The 13365-nt window shown below is 33.5% G+C and overlaps 1 protein-coding gene across 2 annotated transcripts in view; it reads right to left on the reverse strand.

Moving 5' to 3' along the window:
* The window catches only part of LOC138696427 (uncharacterized), a 156634-nt gene that overhangs the window by 59106 nt on the left and 84163 nt on the right, over nucleotides 1-13365 (reverse strand). For both annotated transcript variants that reach the window (XM_069821394.1, XM_069821393.1), the window contains exons 13-14: nucleotides 11727-11877; nucleotides 4342-4749 (exon numbers count right to left, since the gene is read on the reverse strand). In XM_069821394.1, the coding sequence (XP_069677495.1) occupies nucleotides 4342-4749; nucleotides 11727-11877 (559 nt within the window). The remainder of the gene's footprint in view (nucleotides 1-4341; nucleotides 4750-11726; nucleotides 11878-13365) is intronic.

Genomic DNA, 13365 nt, shown 5'->3' on the forward strand with positions numbered 1-13365 from the left:
ATTTGTAAGTAAGTGAGGAAGAGAATACAATAAGCTGATTCCTCCAATCACAGACATTTGGAAATTGTTATTGTCCTTGTTCCTAACATAGGAATTAAAGTAACATTATAATTGAATTCAGTAATCTTATATGTGAAACTGTTGAGACTCAGGTAGACCCAGGGAATACTGAAGAAATACAATCTACTGAACAAACCCAATGTTGTCAGGTGACAATACCAACATAAACTTTGGTGGCGCTGAAAGAAGAAAAGATTTTTTTTTTGTTTTTTTTTTTTTTTTTGCAAATCGGGGGATAAAATTGACGAACAACCAATTGGAATTGATTGTGAAATACATATTCGTCACAATATCATTCAGACAGCAACAGATTCCCTTCCAGTACATTTTGAAGCCATTGTATACTAGATATTCCGTTACTTCAATATATACACCATCAGGACAGTCACTGAAAAAATTTTCTTGATTTTATGTTCTCGATTTTTATGTAAAATGGAGCATATGTAGAGACTAAGAGGAAGGGAGAAAATAGGAAAGAATGGCGAATGCTGGGTTTGCAGTGAAAGAGCTACCATTTGGTAGAAGACTATGTATGTCCTTGATTTTACGTTCAGATCTAAACTTTTAATGGCTAATAATTATTGATTATTCCACATTGATTAGTGGTGTGGCTTACATGGAAGGCAATGGAACCATCGCTTCCCCTTTTCATAAAGCGAAAAAGAAGAAATTCATTGCAGAGATTATATTTTAATCATGAGAACTATGAATTCTCTAATCTTAAAATGTCACAAAATTCTTTCTCTGAGCACCTGTACTGGCCAAGACAGATTCGTTTATTTCCTTTTGAACTTCTTAAGACTTCCAGGTTTTACTATATTTTATGAGTTTACTCAACTAGAAGAAGCTGTGAGTATGTATGCACTGAAATTGTGAAAAAACGAGCATGGCTGACAAGTGGATGCTTGTTGTGGATAAATGTGCGGAAAAATTTGTTTCTCTGGACAACCTTTTAATCTTGGTTCAGTTTATGTTATGCATTCCTGGTAGCAATGCAAATATAGAGTGTATATTCAACCTTATGAACATTTACTGGAATAGTGAAAAGAATCGGGCTTCATTTAAGTTAGTTAAGGCAGTTTTAATGGTGAAAACCCATTCTGATTTTGTATGAACTTTCATACCTGGATACAAAATCGGACCAAACAGTTGTCAGAAATATAGTACAAGGTTCTGACAAGGACAAAAACATAATGTTAATTCAAACAGTCCTATGCTGTTAGTAAATATACTATACTCTCGCTAATCCGACCTCCTCTTTGTGTACTTCCTATCACTTTTCCTGTAATAGTTCTTTGGGAAATTTGTACAGGTGCCATGTGTTATACTGTATTACTTATACAAGTGCTGCTCATGTGTGGAATGTTCTAGTTTCGATTCAGATTGTGCAAGTGGAGGGTTGGCGTAGGTTATGACATTAAATTTAATTACATTTTTAAGCACTCTGGCACGCTTACTAATCTGGCATTCCTCTGTGCATGGAATGGCTTGATTAGCAAGAGTCTTGTATTGTATTGTATTTTATTTATTAACATTCCATGGTATTCATACATTGCTTTACAGCTAGAATATGGAACAAGTCAAAAAACTTATTACTATTATAAAGTCTTAATTTATAGTCACAGTCTCGATGAAATATATACAGACGAGATTTACAATATAGTCTACTAGTACAACACAGAGTTTTAGTATTAATTTCATGAAGTGTTATTGAATGTCATGAATTCACCTACAGAATAGAAGGCGTGAGAAATTAGGTACTTCTTTAATTTGGCCCTAAATAATCTTATGTTTTGAGTTTCATTTTTTATATCGATAGGGAGGCTATTAAAAATTTTTACTGCCATATAATGCACTCCTTTTTGATAGCACAATAGACTTGCCGATGGAGTATGAAAGTCATTTTTTTGACGTGTATTTATGCTATGAACTGTTGAATTAGTTACAAAGTTTTCACGATTACATACATACAAGGAAGATTATTAATGAAAAGATATACTGACAAGCCATGGGCATTATTTGTAGTTTTTTTTTTAAATAGTCGCACAGAATTCCCTAGATTTGGCACCTACCATTTTTCTAATTACTCTTTTTTGTAATAGAAATATACTGTTACTATCTGTGGAATTTCCCCAGAATATTATTCCAAAACTCATTATCGAGTAGAAATATGCAAAGTATATTGTTTTTAAGGTATTGATATTTACTATCTTTTGCATAGATTTAATAGCAAAACAAGCTGAATTTAGTTTGGGGGTAATTTCTTTAATAAGATTTTTCCAATTTAACACATTATCGATTTTTAAGACAAGAAATTTGGTTGTTGTTGTTTCTAATAGGGATCTATTGTTAATTATTGCGCTAGAAATTTGCAAGGTTGAATTTGCACAGGATTTAAATTGAATTATGTTAGTTTTGTTACAATTTAATACTAATTTATTGACTGAGAACCAGTCACATATTTTGAAGAGAATTTCCTCTGTTGTAGATTGGAATGTGTTGGAGTTATTGGCTGTAATTATTATACTTGTGTCATCTGCAAATAATATGGGATGACCTACATCTTTTATTATGGGGGAAGTCCACACCTGTGGAGTAACGGTCACCGCATCTGGCCGCGAAACCAGGTGGCCCGGGTTTGATTCCCGGTTGGGCAAGTTACCTGGTTGAGGTTTTTTCTAAGGTCTTCCCTCAACGCAATATGAGCAAATGCTGGGTAACTTTCGGTGTTGGACCCCGGCTTCATTTCACCGGCATTATCACCTTCATCTCATTCAGACGCTAAATAACTGAAGATGTTAATAAAGCGTCGTAAAATAACCTACTAAAAAAAAAAATTAGGGGGGAAAGATCATTTATAAACACTAGAAAAAGTAGGGGACCTAATATTGAACCATGAGGAATTCCATTATTAATAGTTCCCCATGTCGATGCAGATTTCATAATTGTATTGATTTCAACTTTCTGTTTCCTATCTATGAGATATGAGTGAAACCATTGGTGTGCAACACCTTTAATTCCATAATAATCTACTTTATCTAGCAGCATTTTATTATTTATAAAGTCAAATGCTTTGGATAAATCACTGAAAATCCCTCCAACTTGTAATTTTTTATTAACTGCCTCCAGAATTTTGTCAGTTAAACTAAATGCTATACAAATAAAATCTTCCAATATTGTCATTTAGAATTCTTATCTCAACAGATGCCTATATCCTACCCTTCCATATCACGATTTCTGAATAAAATAAATACAATTTCGTTTGTACAGCTAATTTCTTTGGCAATTTAGTATTTCATAAGAGTGTCCCAGTTTTTATTTCTGAAATGTGGTCATCCTGCCTGTGACTAAATGATAAGTCACAATGGTGACTGGAGCCCTCTCATTCAAATATATAACAAGTTATCTCGGAATCCAAAGGAAATCACATCAAGAAATTTTATCAATAGGACTTCAAAAAACACTCGTTTGCTCGTCTGTGATAATTGAAAAAAAAAAAATCCGATTTTTTAAATTGTGCTTTTGTAGTTCGACCATGCTGAGTATTAAAATTTTTTCCATATTGGTGAGCCACAACAAAATTTTTCAAAGCCCTGTTTTGATCCTTTGGTAGACTTGAACCTGTGCAACCTAGGTGTAATGTAACTACTTAATAGCCACGTGTAACTTCAGTTCTAAATTATAGTTGAATGATCCCATTCAATAACAATAGATCAGTGCTTACCATTAATATAATCATACTAAATAGTTGAGTAGTGTTATAATCTGAGATGAGTTCAAATCTGACAAGAGTAATTGATTTTGAAGGATAATTGAAGGGGTGAATTTCGAAGTGTCCTAAGTCCTTTTTTTTTTTTTTTTTTCAACTTACTTTATTCACGTTTGAATTCATTTTCAAGCCTATATGTAACTGTGTAAGTTTATTTAACAGACTCTCCTAAGTTTTGACTTAGTGTCTGCATAATATATGTTTTTTTTTTAAATGGATCTAAAGGCATCCGATTTATTTTACCAGTTTTTGTCATTTTTCTCATAAGATGTCATTTGGACTTAGGCCAGTTTGGAATCCACCTCTTCAATTAAGTTTTTAATATAGCTACCATGGCTACGTTTTTATAAAAGAAAACAGAAAACATTGCAGTGCAAAATAAAACAAATCAATAAGATATCAAATGTAGTACAAAATAAACGAAAATTGTGGGGCTCAAAATCAGATAAAGAGAGGTGACGTCATTTTAAACACATTCATTGGAATCAGATGGCTGGTAGACAATGACTTACCTGCATTCCCTGGCTTAGAATAGATGTGAAATCCATCTTCAGGACAATCTTCTTCTGTAACCAAATCATCTCCATAATTGATAATGGGACAATTTTCATCAGTGACTTTCGCTTGTTCAGTCATTAGTGCTTGGAACTTATCCATGAAGACATCTTGTGAGCTACTCTTTTTGGGGTCCATCAGGTTGCGACAGACATTGCGCACTGGAGGCACAGTCTCTGTATCATCTTTGAATATATCAAACTTAGGGATTGGACCAACCAGTTTGTCACCTCCATTTTTCTCTAAATTCTTGGCTTCATTTCCATCCAAGTATACATCAAAAGGAACGACTTTTGTATCTGTTATCACTGGAATCTGTGATCTTATGTCAGTCTTCAAGTTGGAACTTGGGCACACTGTTGTCTCTGAAGGGAAACAAGCAATTGCTTTAGAATTATCTGCAAAGCAATAGTTAATGAATGCACATGGAGATTATATTGAGAAAGACGTACGTGAATTGTTAAAATTTAATTTGGACTTCATTTTCCTTTGGATTACAATATTATTTACCCATAGTAGTTCTAGACAGACTTGGTAAAATTATAAAAACTTTTATTTTTCCACTATTCATCTTTTATGTCTTGTCAACTAATAGGAGATAAACACAGAATATACTCGTCTTGACTGCTGCTGCACAGTGAATTATCATCCAGTTCTACAGTGCCAAAGAAACCAGTGGTACTCAAATTTATAGAGACTTCTAGCATAGTTTCAGGAAACCTGTCTTATTCGGTAGTTTTCAAGTAGTGTAATTCATTTAAAGATTGTCACACCATATTTCCATCATACCACATGCTGCACATCCCATGACTTCTGTCAAATAATAAAAGATTCAACATGTTGAATTTGTCTGAAAACTGATGAATAATTCCTGGGAATTGGCCAAGAAAGTAAATATCAGAATTGGTTACACTGAGCAAATTATTCAGCAATGCCTGAAGTTTCCAAAAGTGCATGTAAGATGAGCGTTCAAAAATCTGGCTGAAGGACAGAAATCAAGACGAGGTGAACTTTGCTTCCAACACTACCAACATTACAATCGAGAGGGTCATGAATTCCTGACCAGAACTGTGACAACAGATGAGATTTGGATATGCAAATACACTACTGGAACCAAGATTGCTACCAAGGAATGGAAAAAATCAGATTCACCAGCACTAAAAAAGATCAAAGCAGAATAATTAAAAAAATATAATATTAATAATAATAATAATAATAATAATAATAATAATAATAATAATAATAGGAGTGGAAAATTGTCTACAGACATCATCCTCCTCCTTGACAACATCTGTTCACAAAGTGCAAAATCACACAAGATACAATTACTGCCCTTGGCTAAAAGTAGTGCAACATCTCCCTAATATATATGAAGAGTACAGGAGAAAAACAACCAAAGTCACAATTCTCTTAAGGATGATATCTTCTAATTCGTATACTGCTGCTCCTAATGAAAAAGTAGAACAGGATGACAGTATCCATTGTGATAATTCTCTTTTTCCAGCTTTGATAAGAAAAAAAAAAAAAAAACACTAAAGTTTGCAGTAATATGTTGTTGTTTTCTAATGTCAGGCATCTGACAATAAAGTCATTTGACCTCTTGCACTCCAATATTTTTCAAAGATATTATCATGGTCAGCCACTGAAGCACAGATTTTGAAGTGTTCCAAATCCATTTCTTGGTTTGAGTTGCACAATGGGCAGTTAGGGGACTGATATATTCCAATTCTATGCAGGTGCTTGGCCAAACAGTCATGGCCTGTTGCTAATCTAAATGGAGCTACAGACGATTTGCGTGGTAAATCGGGAATTAACTGTGGATTATAATGCAGAGAGTTCCATTTTTTCCCTTTGTTTGTAATATACTTAATTAGATGATATCACCCTCATGAGAGTTGTGACTTAGATTATTTTTCCTCTGTACTTTTCATACATTAATATATACATATCCACATGATACTATCATCCATTTGGATTTCTGAAAACAAACCTCAGGATGTAAAATACGAGTATCAGCACCAAATGACCTGGTAATGAAAGAAATCCAAAAATGATTGTGTATCAAAATAGAGAAATTCTATCAAGCAATAAAGAAGCTCCCTAGTCGCTGGCAAAATGGTATCAATGAGATGAAGGATTATTCTGAAAAATAATGAATTTGAATTTTGTATGTGTTATACACCGTGTACATAAAATAATGTAAAAGAATATACAGCAATAATTTTGAAACCAATGAACATATTTTTATTCTGTTTGCTTTGTGAGATTAACAGATGTTGTGAGTTTTGTTACACAGTTTCTACATGTGCACCTCTGGTTGCCCATGCAATGTCTAATCGAAAGTAAATTTTGTTCCAAGTTTTTTGAAGCGTAACATGTGAACGTAGAAATGACAGCTCTTATTCTTACACACAAGACCTGGAGATTTGCTACGGATGTTCTATAGACATTGTCCTTTACATAGCCTCATAAAAATAAATCTAGTAGTGTTAAATCTGGCGACCTCAGAGACCAAGGGATTGGACCATCTCTGCCGATCTATTGTCCAGGAAATGAGTCATCAAGGAAGTGTCTTACTTGAAGAGACCAGTGCGGGGAAGCCCCATCTTGTTGAAACAAGATATTTGGTAGTATAGGAATTTGAGATAGTAAAAATTCTTGTAACATATCTAGGTACATGCCAGATGTCACAGTTTTCTTTGCGAAAAAGAATGGTCCGATTATTCGATCACACGTAAGTCCACACCACACATTGACTTTAGGACTATCTCTCCCATGTTCCTTCACTATATGAGAAGACTCAGATCCCCATATCCGAACACTATGACGATTTACGTGTCCCAACAAATGGAATGTCACTTCATCACAAAACAGCACTCTTTGCAAGAAATTGTTACCTTCATCTATTCTATACAACATATCCAAGGCAAAATTCATTTTTCTTACCTTATCATCTTCTGTAATAGTCTGCACAATTTGAAGTTTGTAAGAAAAGAGCTTAAGATGCTTCTGAAGGACTTTGTGGATAGTTGATTGTGAAATGTGTAATTCTCGTCATGCACGACAAATAGACTTTGTTGGACTGTATTGGAAAGCTTCATGTATTGCTGCAACTTGAGCTTCAGGTACACTCGGTCTTCCTGGGGGTTTTGCCTTTCCTACGCTACCAGTTTGGTTAAGTTTCTCATACCATAGCTGAATATTACGTCTAGAAGGTGAATGACGAGTATTCAAGACTTTCCTATAATTTCTTTGAATCTGTGTTGTTGAATTAGTCTGAATTAGCCATTCTACACAATGAACTTTATGTTCTAAATTCGCCATTTTCAGAAAAAATGTGACATACTGGAAAAAGTGATATATGGCTCAAGCAACAATGACTGTTGCCAATGAATAAAATCTCCCAACTTTTGTTAACATCTTACAATAACCATAATTCAATTATTCTGACCATGTTATTAGATATTTTGATATTATTTTATATACATGGTGTATAATGTTCGCCACCCCCAATGGTCTCAGGGTAAAGCACTCTTCTCTAGACCCAAGGGTTGTGGGTCAAAACCTGGCTGGGATCGAAGAATTTATAGATTTTTCAGGATACAAAACTCTAGAGCACAAGTACTCTATGCGGGACCTCGAGCCGTGTCTCTCGTATCAGATTTTTCTGGCACAATAAAGACTTCCAAGCCTAAATTAAAGTCTCTGGACAAAATTTCTCCTCTCTTGTAGTAATACCTTAGTTGCATACTAGGTGGCATTTGAGGAATGAACTTACCACTTGTTTCTCTGTTCCTGTCGGGAAATAAGTATAATTAAATCCCTTATAGATACTGAAACCTATATAGGGGTACCTATGTTCTGACATCAGAACGATAGCTTGAATACATACATACATACTCACATATATAATGTTAAAAAAAAGTTCGAATCAAATTTGAACACCCTCATATTTATATCCATGTACACTAAAAGCTTGTTTTAACATTCCCATTTTTAAAGAATTATTTCGAAAGTACCAGATGAACTACCATAAAGAAGCATAATTAATTTTCGCTTTTAAGGAAAATCCTGTTTTTAAGAAATACATTTGAACAGATTTACGAATATGTAATCAGTCTTAACAAAATTCCAATCCTTTCCAAAGTTTGTAATCAATTTTTTACAATGTGTGGACAAATCAGTGTGGCACTAGGAAGCATCAATGCCTCAATTGAAAAGTGTACAAAATTGGTATTATGATTTTGAAAAAAAAAATATTTTGTGTCTGCGAAAGTTTATTGCTCTTTGTTTCTTAATAGTAAATTTAATGGTATTAAGAATATATAAATATAATGTAACTAAATGGTCTAAAAGCATTTCATTTCTCAGTTCGAAAATCTCCTTTGAGGAAGAATTCGCATTTAAGGAAGAAATAAAAGCTCCTAAGAGATTCAATGAAAAAGAGTTTTACAGTACATACATTATGTCTGCCTTTATATATACCTATTTTGAATTTTTTATAAACAGAAACTGTGTCTTTTTCAGTTTTCTTTACAAACTTGGGGAATAATCAGTAACTTATGCGGGGTTCCTACAGAATTTTCTATTCCCCCCCCCCCCTAATAATTTTAATAAAATTCTTACCGAAAATTTTATTTAAACTATGCAATAGTAATACATGTTTTCAGCCTCCTCCTCCCCTTCAGTTACCAATCTTTGAAGGAAAATCAAGAAAATAAACTTTTAACAATAATCCCAAGCAGAAACTTGTTGAAAATTTTAGATTCACCAACCATCTAACTATGCAATTTCCCCAGAAACTACAAAAAATGTGTATTCATTTGAAACACTTGTCTACTTTCTTGTGTTGTCCTCGTGTGAATTTACAATTTTTTCTTATTTCAAAATCTATAATTATAAGCAAAATACATGTTAAAACAAGCTAAAGTAATAATACTACACAGCTAATAAACTAATACTTATTACTATCTATGATCAGAGTTAATGTTGAGAAACATATACAGTAAAACTTAATTTATACGTTTTTATGTGGGTCTGAAGGAAAAAATGAATTAAGTGAGAAAAACGTGTAGTAACTAAAATGACATTTAATCACATCTGAAATAGCATTGATAATAATTAATAATATGTGATTAAAAAAAAGCCAGTTACATACACACTTTCTCTTTCTTCTTCACTTATTGACATTAAAAAAACTAATCAGCAACCTTCTCGTCATATTAGGTTGAGTCTACTGTCAAAATATTTTAAGTCTGAAGAGGTGTTAGAATAACTGTATTCAATGCGGTCACAGCTTTGGACCTGGATTCTCGTCATTTAAAATGTTTAATTTCTTACCTCTGCACACACTTCCCTCTTCTCTCTGAATTGATTCTCTCACTGGCACAAAACTGATTTACTGAAGCTAACACATGCGAAGACAAGAATAGGAAGCTCCGAATTTCAAAGCAGACCACATCTTAACAATGAACACATATTGTACCGTATTTACGTGATTATAATATGTATCTCTTTTTGACAAAATGTCGTCTTAAAAATTAGGATGCGTCTTATATTCGTAGTGAAACACTCAGACTCGAACAAATCTTTGGTCGGCGGGAAAAGGCACGTAAGTCATAAAAATTATTTTATCAGGAGAGACTTTCTTTTTAATTTACTCTTAACTGAATATAAGAATAATAATGAAATTCATGTATGTTGGTTAAAGTAAGACCCTTTTCAATTTAAGATACAAGAAATTTTATTATTTAAAAAATTAGAAACAATATTACACTTATGTGATTAGGTACAACAGAAAAATCGACTTTTTTGACTTATGTGCCTTTTCCCCCCGACCAAAGAAATTATAACACTCTATTTATGTTACGAGATATGGTAGGAAACAACTGACAGGAACGGCCACTGGGAATTCGTATTTTCTCGTCTTTTGCACACTTTCTATTCGTAATTTCTTTTCCATTTTTCACAAGAATCACTAATAAGAATATTTTTAACTACTACAATGACAATATTTTCTTATTGTGAGATTTTATGGATACAACTCTCAACAACTGTACATCTTTAATTAAACCAAAAGAATTTACCAATAATTCGAGGATGTTCGGGTAAAACGGGTAATTTTTTGTGCAAGTGGAGTTTTGTTTCCCAGAGGAATACACAAGTTAAATTCTACAAATGGGTGTACAAAAAACAATAGAATAATAGCTTTTGATGTGTTTCATCTGTGTCAAAAAGTATTTGCAATAAGGCTCTGATGTTTAATTTTCATTTAACTCTACCCCACTTTTATGACTTATCTCCAAAAACCATCGAATTACTGACGAAAGATTAGTATGACAAAGTCATTGTCAATCAATGTTCTGACACCAACCCAGATCTATTGACCGGAAGTTACAGTTTTGATACTGCAAATGATATTGAATGTGATGTGTAGCTAGAGGTAAGGGAGTGCCTTTATAATCTATTTGGATAATATAATTTTAATCTTGAGTGGGTTTTAGCACAGGTGTGTATTACATTCACCAGTTTTTTTTTTCTGGATTTTAGGGTAAAAAATGGTGTACAACTTATATTCGATTACATAAATATGGTATTTTCGTGTTCTTACATTTTCATGGCAAACCTAATTTCGAGCAAAATTTAATTAGAACGCATAAATGAAATTTCGTACCTCTCAGGATTTAAAATACAATTGTATAAGTGAGAAAAACGTATAACTGAAATAAATTAACCTGGAAAGTATAGGACCTCAGAAAAAACGTATAAAGGAAGTTTTACTGTATAAAAATATGTATAATGATTAAAAATTAATACAGTATTAACAATGCAATAAAAATTAATAACATGCAAGTAAGCTACCAGAGTTCAGTTATTTTTATAAAAGCGAGTCTTTCCTCTTTTTCATTTCTATTAACTGCCCTGTTTCTCATCATTGGGGAACTTCCTCATTTCCCTGACTTTCCATGACTTAATGCTTTCACAGACCTCCACTGACCATAATTTTTTTCACCGACATTACCTGATTTTCCATGACTTTCCAGACTGTAGGAACCCTGTTATGTTTAACATACGAATAATATGAAACTTTTCCGACATATTCTTTGTCACTGATTCTCTTAGTACTTCTGCAATCAGCAAAAAAATTGTTTTAACATGCTTCTTCCATGAAATCTAATGTTATATTAGCTGCATTCCATATCAATTTACACTAAAATCAGTTGAAAATTTGATCTTTAGAATGACAGGAAATAAAAATCAATAACGCATTCAGTTAGTATTAATGTCAATGATTAGAAAAAAAAAACTGACCACAGATAATCATAAATATTCTGATACTTACTTTGGATAGTTCTGACGTCTGGAGTGACCCACATGTCATGAATAATATTCAGAGCTTCTTTGGTGTTGTAAGTGAGGGATTGATAATGCAATGACGACTGATCACATGTCTCATTGGGTATCTTGTTGAGACCAAGTGAAGCATTCAGTACCTGCAAATCAGAATTCTTACTTTCTCGGGCAAAATGTAGACATATTTTGTGATATATTAACAATCTGGATTTGAAATTATGGCAAATACATGTTTTCAGCATTCTTCGATATTGATACAAATTCACTTTTGCACATCATTTTTGTATATGGTCTTTTCTTTCAAACTAATGGTCGCATTGTTACTATGTAGTATTCATTAATTAAAATGCACTTATTTACAACAATTATATACAAAATCATAATTATAGATGATTTGAAATAGAATGTAATACATACTTCCTTACAGACTTTCTCTTCAAAATTCGAGACAGTCTCGAATGATACAGAAGTTTATATTTAGAACGTCAATTCCTGAACTAAAATTTCTTCAGTCAACACGTTTTCAGTTTCTCACAACAGTATGCAATCAGAATCAAACAGTTCTTTCTATCCCTCGTCACAGAACGACATTATACAGAGTGTTTCCGAGGTGGTGTTACAAACTTTCAGGTATGATGGGGAAGGGCACATGTATCAATTTGAGATAAGGAACCCAGGTCCTGAAATGACCGAGTTGAAAGTTATAAGCAAAAATAGTTGTGGAAATGAAATAATTTTATTCCTCTGTACACCTTATTTATGTGTATTTATCTGTACATCTTACACATACTGTATTCATCTGAGTTTACGTTGTTTACTTACAGTATTCCATTCAGTGCGCTGTCTGAGGTGGGGACAGGAAACAACACTAAAGCAATGCAGATAGCATAATGTGTAATGGACATGGTCGGTCCTGATATGCACGTCTGTAGACAGCAGTGTATGTGTACAAGTTGCAGTGTCCAGTCGATCAGTCCTAGTGAAATGGAGGAGTACACAAGAGCGGAATAAGCTGACCTGATTTTCGAATACGGCTGAGCCAATGGGAACAGTAGACAAGCTCACAGATTGTATCGGGCCAAGTACCCATGTAGGAGACATCCGGCCCATACCATCTTTCCACGACTGTTCCAAAGGTTAAGGGAAGGAGGGCCAAATTACAATTCCATTTCCACACAACTATTTTTGCTTATAACTTTCGACTCAGTCATTTCCGGACCATGGTTCCTTATCTCAAATTGATACATGTGCCCTTCGCCAACATCCCTGAAAGTTTGTAAACCACCTCGGAAACACCCTGTATTCATCCTCCTACACAGTATCATTACCTTATCTTTGGAATTCCCTAGCTAGTGACATCAGTTATTGCCAGACATTATCGAAATTTAAAATTAAGTTAGAAGTGTCGATTACAGTCTTTTTCTAATCATTTATAATTGTATTTCTTGTCTACATTATTAGTTGTCCTTTTTCGTTTAGTTACTTACTGTAGATTAATAGGTTAATATAGATATGTTGTTGTTGTTTTCTAATGCCAGGCATTTGACAATAAAATCATTTGACCTCTTGCACTCTAATATTTTTCAAAGATATTATCATGGTCAGCCACTGAAGCACAGATTTTGAAG

The sequence above is a fragment of the Periplaneta americana genome, chromosome 3, assembly GCF_040183065.1.
Source record: "Periplaneta americana isolate PAMFEO1 chromosome 3, P.americana_PAMFEO1_priV1, whole genome shotgun sequence".
Taxonomy (NCBI): Eukaryota; Metazoa; Arthropoda; class Insecta; order Blattodea; family Blattidae; genus Periplaneta; species Periplaneta americana.